This window comes from Ranitomeya imitator, chromosome 1 (assembly GCF_032444005.1).
Source record: "Ranitomeya imitator isolate aRanImi1 chromosome 1, aRanImi1.pri, whole genome shotgun sequence".
Classification (NCBI taxonomy): Eukaryota; Metazoa; Chordata; class Amphibia; order Anura; family Dendrobatidae; genus Ranitomeya; species Ranitomeya imitator.
This window is the reverse complement of record NC_091282.1, coordinates 1,144,396,047-1,144,418,366: the sequence shown is the minus strand read 5'-3', so window position 1 is coordinate 1,144,418,366 and position 22,320 is coordinate 1,144,396,047. Positions and strand designations below refer to the sequence as shown.

The window sequence follows — 22,320 nt, the reverse complement described above, 5'->3', positions numbered from 1 at the left end:
CCGATAGGTCTCTCCAACACAATGATAACGAAAGGGTGGGAAGCAGCCGCCAAGGACCAGCCTCAGACTTTTCAGCACAGAAACAGTCCCTAGGGGGCTTTCCAAGATGGGACATTTCAGAGTAAAACATATAAGGCTGTAATAGTGCAGCACGCGTCGGAGACACGCTACCTGTGGTTCGGGCAGTATGAATCAGATGACAGAGTGTTTTAATAACCCTCGTTAAAGAATATGCAGAAATATCCCCTTGTAAGTTGTTCCTGCACTGCGGCGCTCCCAGCCACCACGGCCCCATGCTCCCTGCACAGTAGGCTGCTTCAGTGCAGGAAAATCAGTGAAGAGAAAGCAGCAATAATCCAGCAGAGAAGCCCGTCCATTCTCAGGACCGACGATGGTCCTGGAGGTCAGACCGCCACCAATCCTAACCCTCGTGTGGCACAAGGAATGCAAGAAAAACATTGACGGTGGTTTTACAGGAGGCTTCAGAAATTGTGATTTTCCTACAGCTGCCATTATACCCTGAATGTGGAGACACTGGCACAGGTTACCATTACTCAAGGAACTTATTTATATGTAAACATGGAAAAACAAAAACAATTTTACTTACTTTATAACCGAAAAGAGCGTCCTAAAGAGCTGAATAAAAATTTCATTGCAGTCTTCCAACTCAAAGCAAATGTTATATGATTTGACCCATGCTAAATTCTGAAAATCAAAGACAGAAAGAACAATTAAAAAACACAAACAAGTCAGTCATAAGAAGAGGGAGAAAGAGAGAGGGAGCGCTTTAAAGGCCCAAAGCCCGCTGTGTGACATGGTGTAGGATTGTAGATGAGGTGCCACTTATTCTGAAGCTACGTGGACCATTAGCAGACATTAGTAAGTGCGGGCCCGGTGTGCTGAGCGATTCATGTAATGCCGGGACACATGGACGCAGTTCTAGGTTCTCGTCACATTTCACAGCTAGACATTTACTACCCAAATGCAGGATTGCCATCGCCGGATAAAAGTGCATTCATATTTTAAGGTGTTAAATCGGTAATTATTTACAGATTGCCGGTGGTTTAACCCCTTAATGACTGGGCCAAATGTTTGAAAATTTGACCATTGTCACTTCATGTAGCAATAACTCTACAACGCTGTTTTTTTTCGTGACACATTATACTTTATGATAATGGTAAACTTAGGTTGATATGTTTTGCATTTATTTATAAAAATACTAGAAGTTTGACAACAATTTAAAAAAAAATTAGCAATTTTCAAACTTTGAAGGATTCTCCCTTCATTCCAGATAGTCATCTCACACAAAAACAATAATAAATAACATTTCTCTAATTTTTGCGCTTGACATCAGCACCACTTTTTAAATGTTGTTTCATTTTGTAAATATTTTAAAAGATTTAAAAATGTATTAAATTTACAAAGGTTATTTTTTATAAGGGATCGATTCAGTTTTGAAATGACTTTGTTGGTCCTATGTATTGGAATCTCCCAAAAGCGATACCATTTTAAAAACAGCGCCCTTCAATGTACTAAAATTGCTTTCAGGTAGTTTATTAAGGCTACTTTCACACTTACGTCGTTTGGCCTCCGTTGCAATGCATCGTTTTGGGGGGAAAAATGCATCTTGCAAATGTGTCCGCAGGATGGGGTTTTTTTCCCCCATTTATTTGTATTGCCGACGGATCGCGATGTATGGCTATACGTCGCGTCCGTCGTGCACTGGATGCGTTGTGTTTTGGCGGACCGTCGTCACGAAAAAACGTTCCCTTGAACGCATGCGCGGCCGGAACTCCGCCCCCTCCTCCCTGGGACTTTAAAATGGGCACCGGATGCGTTGAAAAACTGCCCCATACCGACGGAAGTGTGAAAGAAGCCTTACCCATCAGGTGCTTTTTAGGCGTTAAGCCTCTTTCACACTTCCGTCTTTGAGCTCCCGTCCCAATCCGTCGATTTTTGAGAATGCAGGATCCTGCATTTTCCCATAGACTTGCATTAGCGACGGATTGGGACATCCGTTTAATCCGTCTTTCACTGGATCCTGCATAAAACACGGCTGGTCGGGCAGAGAAAACGTTCAGAGGAACGCTTTTTCAGCACGTCGGAAAATCGGTCAGCGACGCATCCTGCGCTGCCCGTCACTGGCTACAATAGTAGCGTATGGGCCTATCACTGACTGTGAAAAGCAGGAATCCAGCGACGGGTTCCATCTTTTCAAAGAGAGCATGAGTGGAAGAATTTCCCGTCAGGGAAGTTCTCTCTCGCTCTCTTTTTACTATTGATGCTGCCTATGCAGCATCAATAGTAACAAGATAGAATGTTAAAAATAATGATTAAAAAAAAAAAAAAAAAAAAAAAATCGCAATATTCTCACCTACCAGCGTTCCCGCGCAGCGTCACCGATGTTCCCGGCAGCTAACGTTACTTCCTAGTAATACATTGCGAAATCTCGCGATAAGTCACGGTCTCTAGCTTACACTCACCAATAATTAGTATGTATTTACTGCAGTAAACAGGTAACATTTTTTTTTGCATAATTAAGGCCTTAGATGGATATAATAACATTGCCAGACTCTAAATACACACATATTTTTCCCCCAAAGCTGATGTAAGTACATTTCTACTGAATCTGCCTGCGACTCCACAGCCCTGGTTACATGTGATCGTCACATCATTATAGCTAGGAAGATTGTATGCCGTGTTATAGAGACAGGTTTTATTACCCATAGAAGGATAAAGACCCGTCCTCAACAGAAGATATCTGGTATCTTATAAGGGAAGACATAAAAAGGACAAATGCCAGAAATGGGTACACAAGTGACACGGAGGGCTGGGTAAACCCTGCCTTTTTGGTGACACTACAGCCGTCAGAGAACAGCCGCCTGCTCCTCCTGCCAAGGATAGATGCAAAGCAGGAATGTGCATGCAGAGGTTTACCAGCAGATGGCGCAGTGACCGTGACAATGGTGTGCAGGATAGGTGGGGGAGAGTAATGTGCAGGCTTACTGTAAGGACACAGTAATGACAAGAGGCATGATCGGGATCACTGACCACTGTGAAGGCAATATAGAGGAGGGTGGACAGAAAAGGGCCCCTGTGCAGCCCAATAGTTCAGTTTATGACAGACGCTGTTTTGGAGGTGGTAGTGGCCCCATTACCTCTTGAGCCCGTGTGGCTGCACCAATGACATGTCCTCCCTCGAGTACTGATGTACTATGGTTACAACTGTAGAACTGAGGACCGGATGTGGGAATTATCACTGTGATATGACATGATATCCTGTGGGCCACTATGTACACACACAGAAATCTCGGAGCCACTACAGGGGAACATGTCAAAATGACCAAACGAGAATAAATATAGATTTCAGAATGGTGGGACAAAATGGGGCAGCAGTCAGAGGACAAGGCTGGGGCTACTCATGGTCTGACATTAGCATCGGGTCTCATGTGTTCATTAGAAAGTATATAAAACCAATAAACACAACGGGTTCATTTCAGAATATGTCAGCAGCTAGACAAGACCTACTACAATAAGGCATCAGTAAGATATATGTCCTGGAGGAGTGAATTGGTTTCTGAAAATACTAGAGCTGCCAGCGGCTATGACGTCCCGTCACAGAGGGATCAGGCCATGGGACACGAAATCTAGACCTGGGCCAGCAATATAATAACTCCTAGTAATGAAGACACGGGATCAACTGTAATAAAAAGAACATAATAATGTAAAATAATGGTCACCTCAAGCAGGTAGAAGTATCTGTTGAACTGTGGGCTTTTAGTGTCTTCTAGACCCTTCAACTGCCTTGTTATAAACAAGAAAATGTCCTGTAAAAAGAAAAAAAGGATGAGAGAGAAGCAACGACTTACAGCATATAAGAAATGCAGAGCTACAGACACAGCTAGACTAAACTTATGCAGAAAATTAACAGGTCCGCTCTTCAGGGCTACAGAAATACAGAAGGTCTGCTGGACCATCGCACCAAAAACACAAAGGAAGATTCCAGATATCCATCTGCTGGAGCCAGGTTCATGGCTGTTGTGCATACAGGGAGCTATATAACACTACATTTACACCATATTTCATCTTTTTTTCTTGTTGCATAGCTGACAAATCGTTAGCGCAATAGTGGCAACATGTGCCCCGCTCCCATCCATCTATGTGTTGTACAGTGTGGACTATATCTCACCCACAGAAAGAATAATTAGAAAAAGGTAAGGCGATGGGTTAAGGTTCCAGTCTCTTCAGAGGCGTGGGTTCAAATCCCACTGCTGCCAGTAGGTCTTCAGAACCTTGGGGTTCAAGAGAGGCCTGGATGTCTTCCTGGAGCAGAACAATATTGTATCATACAATTATTAGGTTCTGTAGGACGTAGATCTGGGGATTTATTATGATGGACTATAGGCTGAACTGGATGGACAAATGTCTTTTTTCGGCCTTACTAACTATGTTACTATGTTAAAAAAAAAAAAAAAAAAAAACACTTTTACCCATTTTTTTTTTTGGTGTGGGCATCATAAGCACCTCTAAAAGACATTTATGTACGCATGTATGTGCATGTATGTGCTCCTTGTACGTGTGTGTAAATCCCGGCAGCACAGACGAGACTTCAGAGGTGGTCAACAATCGCCCCACGAGCAAAATGCTGCCTATTCATCAATGATTAAATTGTTTATGAGGGAACATAAATCGCTGCTTTCAGCAGCACATCGCCGGGTGAAGACTGCGGATCTGCTGCTGATAACATGATATGTAGGGGACAGACTGACCTCCTAAACAACGACATGAACATTGTTGATCACGTTCATTTAACGTCCTAAACTACGGTAAATGTTTCAGTGTGATGGTGCAATGTGTGAGCATTTGGGCCCCACTTTGTCTAAAACCTTCCCCGTATATGTCAAGTAACACACAAATAATGCTGGTGTACTACTGTGTAGTACTAGTGAGTAACAGCGTCTACCAAAGTATCGCACACAGCTTAATACTTCTATGGTTTTCAGCTGTAGCTCAATAGTTAGGCCAGGGATACATGGTGACATTGGTCATGCAATATAGAAATTGCAACATCACATTAGGGCTTCTAATAAATGCTAATGGGGTTACAAAAACATTTCTGGTCGCAGCAATTTTGTCACCAGACCATAAAGGGAACCTGACATGTGAAAAAATGCAATTAATCTGCAATGTGCAATATGTGGTTTATCACGTTCTGACCCTGCTTGGCGCCCGCACAGAGAGTCCCGCTGCCAGGAGGAAATTAACTTTATTCCTACCGGCAGCCTTGGATTTCAGTCATAGGGGTGGCACAGGTACGATTTCAGTAACCGGGCCCCCGGCACTGACTGACAGCAGCTCAGCATTAGGGCTGACTGCCAGTACGTCCCGGAGGCACGGTCATAGCCATCACTCTATATACAAAGCAGCAACTGAACCGGAGCACTGATCTGGGCGCCCTCCTTAATTTGGAGTACTGTCCACATATAGCAATGAAACATCACTTTCAGAACAGCACTTTCCATAAAGAAAATATGTCCACATTAACCCTTCACTGACAGGACAATTTTCAAGCCTTTTATTTCTAATTGTAAAAAGTAAGCGCACACTTTGCAGGAGCATTGCGATGCTTTTCAGCTGTCAGGGCTGCACTGACACCAGTTAGTTGGATCATGCACTACTCACGATCTAAGTAACTTGCTTGAGCCTGGTGACCCGGGTGTCATCATGGACATGCAGAGAACGCCGATCGGAGGGGGCTCCCTCCAGCTGCTTCCTAAATGCAATTGTTCACTATCATCGTTAGGAAAGGCCAGGTGATGCAAATTTCCCACCTTTATAAAAACCCAGCCTACTCTGACATTGTGCCAAAAAACTGCAGCCATAGATTCTTCTAAGAAGCTGCCTAACACTCTGAAAATGACAATGTTGGAGGCCCCCAAAGCAGGAGAAGACTATGAGAAGATGGCAAATTTTCAAGTTGCCCTTTTCTCAGTTTGAAATGTAATAAAGAAATGGTAACAGGAACAGTAGAGGTCATGATAAGGTCTGGAAGACCAAGCTAAATTTCTGTGATAGCTAGTCATAGGATTGATAGAGAGGCAAATCAGAACCACTGTTGACTGAAAAAGACATTCAGAAAGATTTAGCAGAATCTGGAGCTGTGGTACATTGTTCTACTGTACAGAGACACCCACACAAATATGGCTTTAATGGAAGAGTCATTCGAAGAAAACCTCTCCGGCATCCCGACCATGAAATTCAGAGTCAAAACTATGAAAAAGAACATCTAAGCAGTTTTGTGGACTGATGAGGTTAACATAGAACTCTTTAAATACAATGATCAATGATACATGTGGATAGGAAAAAAGCACAGAATTTCAGGAAAAGAACATATTGACTGCCATTAAGCATGGGGGTGGTATCAAACTATGGGGTTATGTTGCAGCCAATGACACAGGGAACATTTTATAGGTAGAGAGAAGAAGGGATTCAATGACATTTCAACAAATTCTTGATGAAAACATTAAGACCGTGTGTAAAAAAGTTGAAGTTGAAAAGAGGATGGCAAATGGATCTACAAATGGATAATGATCGTAAACACAAGTCAAAATCAACAACAGAAGACCTCAAAAGGCACAAGCTGAAGGTTTTACAATGGCCTCTGATTTGAACATCAATGAAAATTTGTGGCTAGACCTCAAAATATCAGTGAATGCAAGACAACCCAGGAATCTGACAGAAGGAAGAATGGATGAAAATCCCTCAAACAAGAATTTAAAAAGACTCTTGGTTGGCTACAAAAATAATTTACTAAAAGAGGGTTCTACTAGGCACTAATCATGCAGGGTGGCCAAACTTTTGCATCAGCCCATTTTCCATTTTGGAATTTTTAAAAATGTAAAAGATGAATAGATATAAGTTTTTGCCTAAAATACAAAGGAAATGTGTCATCTGTAACGTTAGCCCTCTTAGAGATTATTTCATCTTCAACTTGCTTAACTGTTCACAATAACAGTAATTTAATCAGGGGTGCCGAAACTTTTACATGTCATCGTATATAAAAGTGTATTGCACACAGATTGCATGTGGATGACAAATTACAAAAAAATAGTCCAAGTTTTCTGGATGAACGCTCTTGAGAACTTCGCCTTAGATGGAAGTGTTCACATGAACGTTTATCTGTCCCATGTGATCAACACGTAACTGCTATACATGGACAAATGTAATAATTTTTTTGTATGTATTCTGAGTGTGGAATGAGCCTATTATGTAGGAATAATGTAAAAAAAAAAAAAAAAAAAAAGCCTTACTTGCCCTCATGGAACACCAAATCATGTTCCTGTATTGGGCTATTCTGAATTAAACCCAAGTCTCCACAAGGAGCCAGAATTGTTGTGAGACATTACCTTTAATTTGTCATGTGAGGTGTATGGTGCTTCTGGTGCATATATTCTGAAGATGTCAGCCAAACAGCAGGCCACGAGGAGGCGGACATCTTTATTTGGATTCCTGAGGAAGAATTCAGATGAAAGGTGCAAGGCTAGAGGGAGATATTGCTGTTTTTCATCCTCTGAATCCTGGTCCATATCCATAAACGTTTTAACCACCATCTGAGAAAAAAAGCAAAACAAAAATAAGTTTATGATAAAATCAGTTTGACATATGCGAACGACGCACCATTCCTAAACTACGTACTTGTGCCTTGCATGAGGTATGAACTCACATTTCAGCACTATTTTATAGTTTGCTTTTTTCTAGATTATTTCTAAATGTACAGTCAGAAACCCCATAAATGTATCACACTGATTAACACGCACTGCTTTGGAAGCGTATTATAATCCAGAGCTTCATTCATAATTCTACAGGATCCATCATGGTTTGCTGCCTCTTTAAGTGCACAAAGCATGCTTCTTAGTTGTAAGCACAGTGGACTGATGTTGGAGGAACTACACCTGGCATTACACACCATTATGGAACCAGCCGGCCATCTCCTGTACACAGCTCTGGCAAAAATGAAGAGACCACTGCACAGTTTTATAAAAATCAGCTTCTCTACATGTCTGACCGCCATTCCCTTCCAGTGTCAGTTGAATTCCAACCAGAGTACACCTCATTCTACTTAATGGGCTTCTGATTAGGTGATCACCTGAACCAAATCTTATTTAATGAAGGAAAGTCTAAAAAAAAACCCTGCTGTGGTGTTCACAAGCCTCTTGCAATAGGACAAGCTGGATGGCAAAGCAAGTGCTAGTAATATCCCCAAAGTAATAGGAATGAAAAAATAACTTATCCATTGCAAAGGAGTTGAAAAGAAAAGTCTTGAGTGAGGAAAATGAGGGTTGAATTTTGGCTTTACTAGCAGAGGGATACAGTGAGCGTCATGTTCCCTCCATCCCTAAAATTTCGAAGACGGCAGACCATTACAACAAGGTCAAGCAGCAGATATTGGGGTCAACAAAGCTACAGACCGGCAGAGGGCGAAAACGACTCTCCACTGACCGGGATGACCGTCATCTTATTCAAATGTCAATCGGCAACCGCAGGATGACATCAAGTGACTTACAAAAGGAATGGAAAATGGCAGCTGGGGTGAAGTGCACGGCAATAACAGTTTGTAACAGGCTCCTAGAGGCAGGACTCAAGTCATGTAAAGGTAGGAAAAAGCCTTTCAATAATGAGAAGTAAAGGAGAGCCAGGCTGAAGTTTGCCAAAGACCATAAGGCTTGGGCCATAGAGGACTAGAGTAAGGTGATCTTCTCTGATGAGTCTAATTTTCAGCTTTGCCCAACACCTGGTCATCTGATGGTTAGACGGAGACCCGGAGAGGCGAACAAGCCACAGTGTCTTGCTCCAACTGTGAAATTTGGTGGAGGATCGGTGATGAGCGGGGGATGCTGCAGAAAGACTGGAATTGGGCAGGTTGTTCTTTGCGAAGGACGTATGAATCAAGCCGCATACAAGGTTATCCTGGAAAAACTGATGATTCCTTCTGCTCATGCAAAAGTTCCCCAACTCTGAGGACTATTTTTTCCAGCAGGACAATGCGCCATACCACACGGCTAGGTCAATCAAGGTGTGGATGAAGGACCACCACATCAAATCCCTGTCATGGGCAGCCCAATCTCCAGATCTGAAGCCCATTGAAAACCTCTGGAATGTAATCAAGAGGAAGATGGATAGTCACAAGCCATTAAACAAAGACAAACTGACAAAAAAATTTGTACCAGAAGTGACACAAGGTCACCCAAAAGCAGTGTGAAAGACTGGTGGAAAGCATGCCAAGACGCATGAAAGCTGTGATTAACCCCTTCCCGACATGCGCCGTACTAGTACGGCGCATGTCAGGTCCCCTGCTTTGATATGGGCTCCGGCGCTGAGACCACATCAAAGTCACGACATGTCTGCTGTTTTGTACAGCTGACATGTGCGCGCAATAGTGTCGGGTGAAATCGCGATTCACCCGCCGCTATTAACCTGTTACCTATTAAATGCCGCTGTCAAACGCTGACAGCGGCATTTAATTACCGCTTCCGGCCGCGCGGCCGGAAATGATTGCATCGCCGACCCAGTCACATGATCGGGGGTCGGCGATGCATCAGGATGGTAACCATAGAGGTCCTTGAGACCTCTTTGGTTACTGATGCGGGCCTGCTGTGAGCGCCCCCTGTGGTCGGCGCTCATAGCAAGCCTGCAATTCAGCTACATAGCAGCGATCTGATGATCGCTGCTATGTAGCTGAGCCGATCGAGTTGTGCCAGCTTCTAGCCTCCCAAGGAGGCTATTGAAGCATGGCAAAAGTTTTTTAAAAAGTTTTTAAAAATATGAAAAAAAAAATATATATAAAAGTTTAAATCACCCCCTTTCGCCCCATCCAAAATAAAATAATTAAAAAAAAAAAAAAAAAATCAAACCTACACATATTTGGTATCGCCGCGTTCAGAATCGCCCAATCTATCAATAAAAAAAGCATTAAACTGATCGCTAAACGGCGTTGAGAGAAAAAAAATTGAAACGCCCGAATTACGTTTTTTTTTGGTCGCCGCGACATTGCATTAAAATGCAATAACAGACGATCAAAAGAACGTATCTGCACAAAAGTGGTATCATTAAAACCGTCAGCTCGGCACGCAAAAAATAAGCCCTCAACCGACCCCAGATCAGGAAAAATGGAGACGCTAAGGGTATCGGAAAATGGCGCTTTTTTTTTTTTTTAAACAAAGTTTTGAATTTTTTTTCACCACTTAGATAAAAAGCAACCTAGACATGTTTGGTGTCTATGAACTCGTAAAGACCTGGATAATCATAATGGCAGGTCAGTTTTAGCATTTAGTGAAGCTAGCAAAAAAGCCAAACAAAAAACAAGTGTGGGATTGCACTTTTTTTGCAATTTCACCGCACTTGGAATTTTTTCCCCGTTTTCTAGTACAAGACATGCTAAAACCAATGATGTTGTTCAAAAGTACAACTCGTCCCGCAAAAAATAAGCCCTCACATGACCATATTGATGGAAAAATAAAAAAGGTATGGCTCTGGGAAGGAGGGGAGCGAAAAACTAAAACACAAAAAACGAAAAAGGGCGCCGCAGCGGGAAGGGGTTAAAAATCATGGTAAGGCTTTTTTTTTTTTTTTTTTTTTTTTTACACATACTGTTGTTTTGCGGCCCCAATAGATTTCTATGGGGCCGCAATAATTTCATTGTGCACCGTATGGCCGTATTTACGGCCATGAAAAAAAGCTTTTCACAGCTTACGGACAGGGCCCCTATTGAAAATCAATGGGGCCGCAAAAACAACAGAAGATTGTTTTTGCGGTGCACCGTGACTTCCTGTTTTGCGGAATGGCTTATTTTTTCCAATACTATTTCCATAGTATTGGAAACTCAAAAAATGGCGATCAGAAAGTTTTTTGCGGTCCGTTATAGCGGCAGTCCGTGAAAATTGCGGCTATACGGCCCACAAAAAAACCCGGTATGTGTAACAGAAGCCTTATTCAACAAAATATTGATTTCTGAACTCTTCCTGAGTTAAAACATTAGTATTGTGGTTTCTAAATGATTTTAAACGTGTTTATTTGCATAATTTGAGGCCTGCAAGCAATGCTTTTTTTTGTTATTTTGACCATTTCTCAGTTTCAGAAAATACAAAATTTATTGCTTGGAAATTCGGAGACATGTAAGTAGTTTATAGAATAAAAGAACAATGTACATTTTACTCCAAAATATACCTATAAAGAGAAAAATCAAAAAAACTGAACATTTTGCAGTGGTCTCTTAATTTTTGCCAGAGCTCTATGTGGGGGCCTGACTGCCCTAACAGCAGGTTCAGGGAGGGGGAGGGGGGGAAAGGGGGGGTTGGAGAAGGATAAGACCTAGACCCCTCTCCGTATTAAGCCCATCTTGGCGTGCCATCCTATACACATGCATAGTTAGGGGCAGATAGCCGGACACAGGGGCAGATAGCCAGACACAGGGGCAGATAGCCGGACACAGGGGCAGATAGCCGGACACAGGGGCAGATAGCCGGACACAGGGGCAGATAGCCGGACACAGGGGCAGATAGCCGGACACAGGGGCAGATAGCCGGACACAGGGGCAGATAGCCGGACACAGGGGCAGATAGCCGGACACAGGGGCAGATAGCCGGACACAGGGGCAGATAGCCGGACACAGGGGCAGATAGCCGGACACAGGGGCAGATAGCCGGACACAGGGGCAGATAGCCGGACACAGGGGCAGATAGCCGGACACAGGGGCAGATAGCCGGACACAGGGGCAGATAGCCGGACACAGGGGCAGATAGCCGGACACAGGGGCAGATAGCCGGACACAGGGGCAGATAGCCGGACACAGGGGCAGATAGCCGGACACAGGGGCAGATAGCCGGACACAGGGGCAGATAGCCGGACACAGGGGCAGATAGCCGGACACAGGGGCAGATAGCCGGACACAGGGGCAGATAGCCGGACACAGGGGCAGCTAGCCGGACACAGGGGCAGCTAGCCGGACACAGGGGCAGCTAGCCGGACACAGGGGCAGCTAGCCGGACACAGGGGCAGATAGCCGGACACGGGCAGAATGGAGAAACGGGGCATGATGACAGACATGGCGGCATGACTGGAGACACTGGGGCATAACTGGAGACAGATGGGGCAGAATTGAGACACAGGGGGCATGATTGGAGACGGGACAGAATGGTGATACGGGCATGATTGGAGACACTGCGGGCAGGATCGTGGGGCAGGATGGATACGATGGAGACAGATGGGGCAGGATGGGGAGATCATATGGGGCAGGATGGATACTCATTAGGGCAGGATGGGAGAACATATGGCTTATATTAGAACAATAGTATTACCATAGGGGCTAATTAAGGGATATTATTACTGCAGTGATATATTTATTTTATTTTTTTGAGTATACTGTTCTAAATGGGGGCGCGGTCCTATTACTGTGTAGAGTGATACTACCGTGTTTCCCCGAAAGTAAGACCCTGTCTTACATTAATTTTACCCCAAAAAGTCCCACCCTGTCTTACTTTCGGGGGAGGTCTTACATTAGCCGAAAAAAAAAATGACAATTTCTTTTTAACCAATAAATTAACATTTATTAACATGCTGAAGAGTCGGTCATCACCAAACAGTAGAATAAAACAAATGTAGCGTATCAAGAATATCTTGTTACTACCGTATTACCGTATGACGGTATTTCCATGTATAACATGTAAAACAACGAACTAACAACAACAAACAGTCTGAATGAGTTATACTGGAAGATAAAACAAGATTTATTCCATCACAACCAGGTCATCATCTTCAGGAACATCATCATAAACATCAACACTCTGAGGTTCCTCTGGATTTTCTTGGGGCTCTTGGGGCTCCATTTCCACCTGGATCATTGGCCCATACCTGTCATGTGTTGCAACGGCACTGTCCTGAAATGAGCAGGTCTTGTCCAGGTAGCCAGCTCGCAGTGCATTAGCAACGCAGGTGTCCGTTATCTTTCCCCATGAGTTCTTCACCCAGTTAACAATCTCAGGCAGTTTTGGCTTAACAAAGTTCCCACGGACGTTCATCTCCATACGGTTTTCAATGTAATCATTGATTTCTGCACGGAGATTGTCCTTGAAGGGCTTGTTAATGGCGATATCCAGAGTCTGGAGATAAGCCGTCATCCCTGCCGGAATCATGATCTGGTCGATTCTTCGCTCATGAAGGAAGTTCTTCATGTCCTTGGCGCGGTGTGTGCTGGCTGCATCCCAGATCAGCATCCCTCTTTTGTTCCCGCGCATAACAAGCGGCAGCATTAAATCAAGCCACTTCCTTATAACCGCTTGTGTGGCCCAGGCTTTTTCAGTTTCCAGCACATAAATGCCAGACACCCTCTCAATCTTGTCCTTCTTGCCCTTCGCAATGAGTAAAGGTGGGACTTTACTGCCATCCAAACGAATCGCCAAAATGCAGGTGACACGTGCACTTTCATAAGCGGTGGAGGGAACGTACACAGAGGAGGCACCTCGTTGGTCAATGGTGGTTTGAGCTGCTTGGCCCATGAACACGGCAGTTTCATCCAAGGCAATCATGTTGGAGAGACCGTACTTTGAGAAGTCAGTGTCATCCACAAACTTCTTGTATGCAAATACACGCTTAACAATCTCCGCATCTTCCAGCCTAAAGAGGGTCGTGGATCTTCTCAACGACAGGTCATTGCGCTCAAGAAAGTTATCCACCCAGTGCTGTGATGCCTTGAATTCCTCTGGGGAAATTTCAAACTGGGGTGCCACAGCAAGGGCATATTCCTGAATCTGAGCCCTGGTCACCACCAATGTCTTCGCTCTCCTGTCAGCAACCCACTCACAGACCAGGCTTTCCAGCTCGGTATACATTGGTTGCCGACCACATCCAACCTTGCGCTTTTTAGCCATGCCGCTCTCCACTTGCTCACTGAGGTGACCGTAATCTGCACGCCATTTACGCACCAATCGTTCACTCAACATTTTTTCCTTGCAGAATTCTGCCATATTTTTGCCCCAAGACTCTTCCACTATTCCTTTTTTATACTCCACGGAGTAGCTCTTTCTTTTACCGCTCCCGGAAGCGCTCATGTCTAGGGGTAAAAATATACGGTACCGTATCAGCATTGTTTATCATTCAGTATCTCTTTTACAGTACAGTACTTAACGTTACACCGTTCAACTGGAAAGCAGACAACAAATCAAAGTACGGTAACAGTAACACACTACGGTACGGTACTGTACGGTAATTATTATTATTATTATTATTATTTATTATTGTAGCGCCATTTATTCCATGGCGCTTTACATGTGAGGAGGGGTATACATAATAAAACAAGTACAATAATCTTGAAAAATACAAGTCACAACTGGTACAGGAGGAGAGAGGACCCTGCCCGCGAGGGCTCACAATCTACAAGGGATGGGTGAGGATACAATAGGTGAGGGTAGAGCTGGCCGTGCAGCGGTTTGGTCAATCGGTGGTTACTGCAGGTTGTAGGCTTGTCGGAAGAGGTGGGTCTTCAGGTTCTTTTTGAAGGTTTCGATGGTAGGCGAGAGTCTGATATGTTGTGGTAGAGCATTCCAGAGTAGGGGGGATGCACGAGAGAAATCTTGTATGCGATTGTGGGAAGAGGAGATAATAGGGGAGTAGAGAAGGAGATCTTGTGAGGATCGGAGGTTGCGTGCAGGAAAGTACCGGGAGACGAGGTCACAGATGTATGGAGGAGACAGGTTGTGGATGGCTTTATATGTCATGGTTAGGCTTTTGTACTGGAGTCTCTGGGTGATGGGGAGCCAGTGCAGGGATTGACAGAGGGGAGAGGCCGGGGAATAGCGGGGGGACAGGTGGATTAGTCGGGCAGCAGAGTTTAGAATAGATTGGAGGGGTGCAAGAGTGTTAGAGGGGAGGCCACAGAGCAGGAGGTTACAGTAGTCAAGGCGGGAGATGATGAGGGCATGGACTAGGGTTTTTGCAGATTCTTGGTTTAGGAATGTGCGGATCCGTGAAATATTTTTGAGTTGGAGGCGGCAGGAAGTGGAAAGGGTTTGGATATGTGGTTTAAAGGAGAGATCAGTGTCAAGGATTACCCCAAGACAGCGGGCTTGTGGGACTGGGGAGAGTGGGCAGCCGTTTACTGTAATGGATAGGTTCGTTGGGGAGATCGCGTGAGATGGGGGAAAGATGATGAATTCTGTTTTGTCCATGTTAAGTTTTAGAAATCTAGCGGAGAAGAAGGATGAAATAGCGGATAGACATTGAGGGATTCTGGTTAGTAGGGAGGTGATATCTGGTCCAGAGATGTAGATCTGTGTGTCGTCAGCATAGAGATGATACTGAAAGCCGTGAGATTCTATGAGCTGTCCCAGGCCAAAGGTGTAGATGGAGAAGAGCAGGGGTCCTAGAACTGAACCTTGCGGGACTCCGACAGATAGGGGGCGAGGTGAGGAGGTGGTGTGTGAGTGGGAGACGCTGAATGTACGGTCAGTTAGGTATGATGAGATCCAGGATAGGGCCAATTCTGTGATGCCAAGGGATGAGAGGGTCTGCAGCAGCAGGGAATGGTCCACTGTGTCAAAGGCAGAGGACAGGTCCAGGAGGAGGAGGACAGAGTAGTGTCGCTTGCTCTTGGCGGTTAATAGGTCATTGGTGACCTTAGTTAGGGCAGTTTCAGTGGAGTGGTGTGACCGGAAGCCTGATTGAAAGCGGTCGAAGAAGGAGCAGGAAGATAGATGGGAGGACAGTTCAATATGGACATGTTGTTCCAGTAGTTTTGAGGCAAAGGGGAGAAGTGATATAGGGCGATAGCTAGATACAGAGGATGGGTCAAGAGAGGGCTTTTTGAGGATAGGTGTGATTGTGGCATGTTTAAAGCTTGAGGGGAAAATGCCAGTTGTTAGTGATAGGTTAAAGAGATGGGTTAGGGTTGGGATGAAGACTGTGGTGAGGTTTGGGATGAAGTGGGATGGGAGTGGGTCAAGTGCACAGGTGGTGAGATGCGATCTTGAGAGTAGAGTGGAGAGTCCGTCTTCTGTAATGGTGGAGAAGTTGGTTTTGGAGGTGGAGGGCTGGGTAGTTGGGAGGAAGGGTTCTGGGGGTTGTTTACTAAAATTGTCTCTGATGTTCTCAATTTTCTGCTTGAAAAATGAGGCGAAGTCTTCAGCTGAGATGAGTGGGGAGGGAGGAGGTGCTGGGGGACGGAGGAGAGAGTTGAAGGTGTTGAATAACTGTTTGGGGTTGTGAGACAGGGAGGATATGAGAGATGAGAAGTAGGTTTGTTTTGCTGTGGCGAGCATGGTTTTGAAAGCAGTGAGGGACTGTTTGAATGCGATGAAGTGCTCGATGGAGTGGGATCTTTTCCATCTGCGCTCAGCAGCTCTGGAAGCTCGCCTCAGTTCTTTTGTCATGCTGGTGTGCCAGGGTTGTCTGTAGATTTTGCGAGCTTTGGTATGTGTGAGAGGGGCAAGAGATTCCAAAGCTGCAGCTATTGTGGTGTTATATAGAGTGGCAGCATCATCCGCATTGTGTAGGGAGCTTATGTCTGTGAGAGGGAGGAGGGATTCAGAGAGTGAGTGAAGATCAAGGTGTTTAAGATTTCTGCGAGGGTGTGAGAGTTTGTGGGGTGGGGGTTGTAGACAAGGAGTGGAAAGGGAAGAGAATGTAAGTAGGTTGTGGTCAGAAAGAGGAAGAGGTGAGTTTGAGAGGTTAGATAGGGAGCAGAGGCGGGTGAGAATGAGGTCCAGTGTGTGACCATCTTTGTGGGTGGCTGTAGAAGACCATTGAGTGAGGCCAAAGGAGGAAGTGAGAGATAGAAGTTTAGTGGCAGCTGAGAGGGAAGTGTCAATGGGGATGTTGAAGTCGCCCATGATGATAGTGGGGATGTCAGCGGCGAGGAAGTGGAGTAGCCAGGTGGTGATTGCCGTATACCTGCCTACCATAACAGTGCCGTATCCCACTGCACACAGCCCCATACCCCATAACAGTGCCATATCCCACTGCACACAGCCCCATACCCTATACAGTACATGTTTCCCTACTTGGTTTTTAAATGCTGGACGTTTTCCTCTGCGGTGCAGCTGTGGGTGCGGAAGGCCTGTGCTGCAGGGAACGCTGTGCCAATCAGCAGGGAAACAGCGGTGACGTGGGGCTGGGGTGGCCAATTACAGCCCGAGCTGCTGGGCCAATCAGCGCTCGAGCCGGGGACCGGCGGTGACGTGGGGAGCAGGGGCGGCCAATGAGCTGTTGAGCTGGGCGGATTGCGGGGTTAACACGGCGAGTTAACCCCATGAGCGCTGGACCCGCCCAGCTGCACCTGAGGACACCTCTGGAGCCTGGGGACCCAATGGGGGACAGCGGCGGCCCAAAGGTAAGGGCCTTACATTTCACAGCGGCCCCCCCAACCCTGCCTTACATTCGGGGGAGGCCTTACATTGGAGGACCCCCCCGAAACCCCCACCCTGTCTTACTTTCGGGGGGGTCCTACTTTTGGGGAAACACGGTATGTCGCCTTCTTCATGTGGTGTAATGGTAACAAGACCAGGCAACATAATATAAACACGAGGGGAATTAAAAGCACTAGATAGTGCAAGAAGACCCCTCACCAAACACAAGAACCAACTCCATAAAGCTTATGAGAAAAGGAGTACGACAGGAGCATATAGGTTATCAAAGAGTAACAATACTTTATTATATCACATATATTACTATTTTGATGATACTGTTTACACTTTTGTAGTATCAAAAAATACAATGTACTGACTATGGGGCCAATACACTAGCTGAATAACAGAGGAGTGCTGCTATGAATTATATAGAGTATATCCCAATAAATCACCAAAACCCAGTGGCATGGAGGTAAAATAAATTATATAGAGCAGCGCTTACCAGTGCAAGATCCCTGAGCCAGGCGCACCGGGTGCGATCCACAAACGCAACCCCCATGCCACTGGGTTTTGGTGATTTATTGGGATATACTCTATATAATTCATAGCAGCACTCCTCTGTTATTCAGCTAGTGTATTGGCCCCATAGTCAGTACATTGTATTTTTTGATACTATTTTGATGATACTGTTTACACTTTTGTAGTATCAAAAAATACAATGTACTGACTATGGGGCCAATACACTAGCTGAATAACAGAGGAGTGCTGCTATGAATTATATAGAGTATATCCCAATAAATCACCAAAACCCAGTGGCATGGGGGTTGCGTTTGTGGATCGCACCCGGTGCGCCTGGCTCAGGGATCTTGCACTGGTAAGCGCTGCTCTATATAATTTATTTTACCTCCATGCCACTGGGTTTTGGTGATTTATTGGGATATACTCTATATAATTCATAGCAGCACTCCTCTGTTATTCAGCTAGTGTATTGGCCCCATAGTCAATACATTGTATTTTTTGATACTATTTTGATGATACTGTTTACACTTTTGTAGTAATATATGTGATATAATAAAGTATTGTTACTGTTTGATAACCTATATGCTCCTGTCGTACTCCTTTTTTCATGTGGTGTAATGTAGAAGTTGGGAAAATTAAGTAATGTGTTCTGCAAGTGGAACTCGAGATAACGGTGTTATTTCCTGCAGAGACGAGTCCTGGCTGGATGAAGTGATGGCGGTCTGTGCTGGATGAAAGATGAAGGACTTCACCTAGAGACGTCACTGGTGAGTCAGTGTTACCTATACACTGACACTATACACTGTATACTATATACAGAGGTCCTGTGTATAATGTGACCAGTGATCACTGGATTACCTATACACTATATACAGAGCTCCTGTGTATAATGTCACTGGTGATCACTGTATTACCTGTACACAGACACTGCATACTAAGTACAGATCTCCTGTGTATAATGGCACTGATGGTGATAGTATTGTGGGTTTTTTTTTTTTATTATTGATCAGTATTGTAGTATTCAGTCACTATGTGGTGGTAATATGTGGTCTGGTCATGATGTTGTGGTATTTGTTCCTTATATTTGATATTATTCGATCACTGTGGTGATAATATGTCATCTGGTCATGGTGTGGCGGTATTTGTGCCTTGTAGATAGTATTATAGGTCACTGTGGTGATATGGTGTCTGGTCATGGTGCTGTGGTATTTGTTCCTTGTATGTGGTATTATAGGTCATTTTAAAAATTGAAAAATAAAAATATACCTAAACTGTATTGCATATTTTAACAAATATTTACAGTAGAGTAGGGCCTGGCCAAAAGTGTCTACCTTGTCATTTTGGTGGCTTAAAAAATCTTTTGGCCAAAACAAAAGCTGCTGGCTATATGTGTGATCTGGTGATGGGAACTGTTAATGTGTGATAGGTGAGAAGTGGAGTTTTTCCAAGAAAGAGTGGTGGGACTGTGGACAGTTTGAGGGGTGGAGCGAGGAGGCGGGGCTGGGGTGGAGCCTGGGCGGAGTCTCAAGGGGGCCCCGGAAATTTTGCCAGTATGGGGCCCTGAAATTTCTAGTGGCAGCCCTGCTCATTCATATTAATAGGTGAAAAGCATTGCAAAAACACTGGAAAAATATGGTGAGTCTTAGCAAAAACACAAAGTCTGGAAATTCGCACAGAAACAAGCAGCCTGTGCATGATTTCAGAAATCTCATCGATTTCGCTAGTAAAGTAAAATGACGAGTATAATGCACAGCAAAAAAATGCCACATGTGAATATACCCCAAGACTGAACTCAGATGATAAAAACACTTTTGCACCAAGTGACTCTGAATAAGGAAATATTCAAGAATCAGACTAAAGTGATGAACACAGTGATTTTCTCTGCACGTACCAACAATCCTTGGTACAATCACACACGTGAATTGGTTAACTGACGGTAATGGGTCATTGTTCAGGCTTAGTGTGTGGTCCCACCTACACCCAGACAGAACACGCATGTACACTGTGTGACTAGGCCCTTAGTCATAGCCAGCCATTACCTGACATCTGTAGCTATGTATTATTACTTATACAGCGCCAACATCTATCACAGCGCTTTCCATACCTCCTCATCTCTCGCTGTCCCCACTGGGGCTCACAATCTAAGCTCCCCATCAGTATGTCTGGAATATGGGAAGAAACCAGAGGATACCCGAACAACATGGGGAGAATGTACAAAGTCCAAGCCGATGTAATGGATGAATTTACAACATAATAATAAAACTATTTACTATTACTAGCGAACCGAGCTGTGAAACATACCCTGAGCAAAAAAGGTCCTGAATCATTTCTATGATAAAAAGCAAAGTGCACCCCATGTGTGAGAAGAAATATTCTTAATATCAAATGTCAGACACTCAGAAATTCAATTGTCCAAGTAACACAAGCATCAGAGGCCAGCGAGTGCCGCGGCCGTGCGGATGGTCCAAGTAACACAAGCATCAGAGACCAGCGAGTGCTGCGGCCGTGCGGATGGTCCAGGTAACACAAGCATCAGAGACCAGCGAGTGCCGCGGCCGTGCGGATGGTCCAAGTAACACAAGCATCAGAGACCAGCGAGTGCCGCGGCCGTGCGGATGGTCCAAGTAACACAAGCATCAGAGACCAGCGAGTGCCGCGGCCGTGCGGATGGTCCAAGTAACACAAGCATCAGAGACCAGCGAGTGCCGCGGCCGTGCGGATGGTCCAAGTAACACAAGCATCAGAGACCAGCGAGTGCCGCGGCCGTGCGGATGGTCCAAGTAACACAAGCATCAGAGACCAGCGAGTGCCGCGGCCGTGCAGATGGTCCAAGTAACACAAGCATCAGAGACCAGCGAGTGCCGCGGCCGTGCGGATGGTCCAAGTAACACAAACATCAGAGGTCAGCGAGTGCCGCGGCCGTGCGGATGGTCCAAGTAACATAAGCATCAGAGGCCAGCGAGTGCCGCGGCCATGCGGATGGCAGCCAGGCTTACTGCAGAGACACGAGAGGTGGCGATTTTGCTCACTATATGGATATTTATTAAATGAAGGTTACATAAATGCTGAAGATAAGGCTCTTAAAGGGCTGGCCACTACCCGGGACAACCCTTCTTAAATACTCACTGATATTTAATAAAATGCATATGTTCGTTCTCTGAGTCTAGTGTACACTTTTCTTATATGATGATACAGTAATACTTAAATACTATAGTCCCCAATGTTACACAAAAACTCCATATACTCACCCCTCGCCCATATTGCAATGCCACATGAAAGGTGATGAGCGAGTGTGCTTGGATAACATGTTGTCCGATCATGCTCGGGTGTTATCAGAGTATCTCGGGCATGAATAATATGTTTGCGCCCCCGCGGCTGCATGTCTCATGGCTGTTCGACAGCTGCAACACATGGAGGGATTGCCTGTTTGTTTTAAACATGCAGTAGCAGGGACTGCCCGAGATACTTGGATAACACGTAACCAGAGCATGTTCACTCATCACTACACGTGAACACTGCTGTCAATCAGTGGCTGCTAAGAGCAGCGGTTCATCACAGGAAACAGGAACACATCAGTGGGCGCCGATTCTCTGAACGGCTCAAGTGGCATAGCAATGTAATGCAGATCTCCATCTACATGGATAAATATAAAATAATAAAAAGCTTTCATTTTTCACACTGGCCTTTAAGTCTAACAATAGACTCACACCTCCTGTTAAGTTCAGCCATATACAGACAGACTGCAAAAGACTCCTTTATTTTTGACAGAAGCTATGCTGTGATCTGGGCAAAGGTAATTGTGTAGGGAGGAAGCGAGCTGTGACATCGCCTGTTGTTGACGGTGGATCCTGTGTCCTCTACTGTATGACACGTGTGAAACACAATCTGAGTGTGGACCGTGATGTCCAAACCAAAACATCCATCTAGGCATATATGATGCTGTTCACATCAGGAGACCCATGGACAGCCCAGACATCAATGTCTCACCGGGTATCACATATGTCTGCATTCGACTTAGAGGCCACTGTGAAAATGGCAAGATTTCTGATTACCGTATACACTCGAGTATAAGCCGAGATTTTCTAGTATACTTGAGTCATTGTCCCAGGGGAGTTAGCGGGGGAGCAGCGGCTGTCACATCATACTCACCTCTTCCCTGCGCGGTCTCTGCACTTCTCTGCTTCTCCGATGGTCTCCGGCACCGGCAGCTCTTCCTGTGTTCAGCGGTCACGTGGTACCGCTCATTAAATTAATGAATATGGACGCAACTCTACTTCCATAGGCGGAGGGCATATTCATTACTTTACTAAGCGGTACCATGTGACTGCTGAACACCGGAAGAGCTGCAGGCACCAGAGACCATGGGAGAAGCAGGGACCGCGCCAGGAGGGTGAGTATGACTGGGTGA

General features: G+C 45.1%; 1 protein-coding gene across 4 annotated transcripts in view; it reads right to left on the bottom strand.

Moving 5' to 3' along the window:
* The window catches only part of PDS5A (PDS5 cohesin associated factor A), a 175,600-nt gene that overhangs the window by 102,533 nt on the left and 50,747 nt on the right, over positions 1-22,320 (bottom strand). For all 4 annotated transcript variants that reach the window (XM_069744574.1, XM_069744572.1, XM_069744575.1 and 1 more), the window contains exons 3-5: positions 7,407-7,610; positions 3,741-3,827; positions 608-705 (exon numbers count right to left, since the gene is read on the bottom strand). In XM_069744574.1, the coding sequence (XP_069600675.1) occupies positions 608-705; positions 3,741-3,827; positions 7,407-7,610 (389 nt within the window). The remainder of the gene's footprint in view (positions 1-607; positions 706-3,740; positions 3,828-7,406; positions 7,611-22,320) is intronic.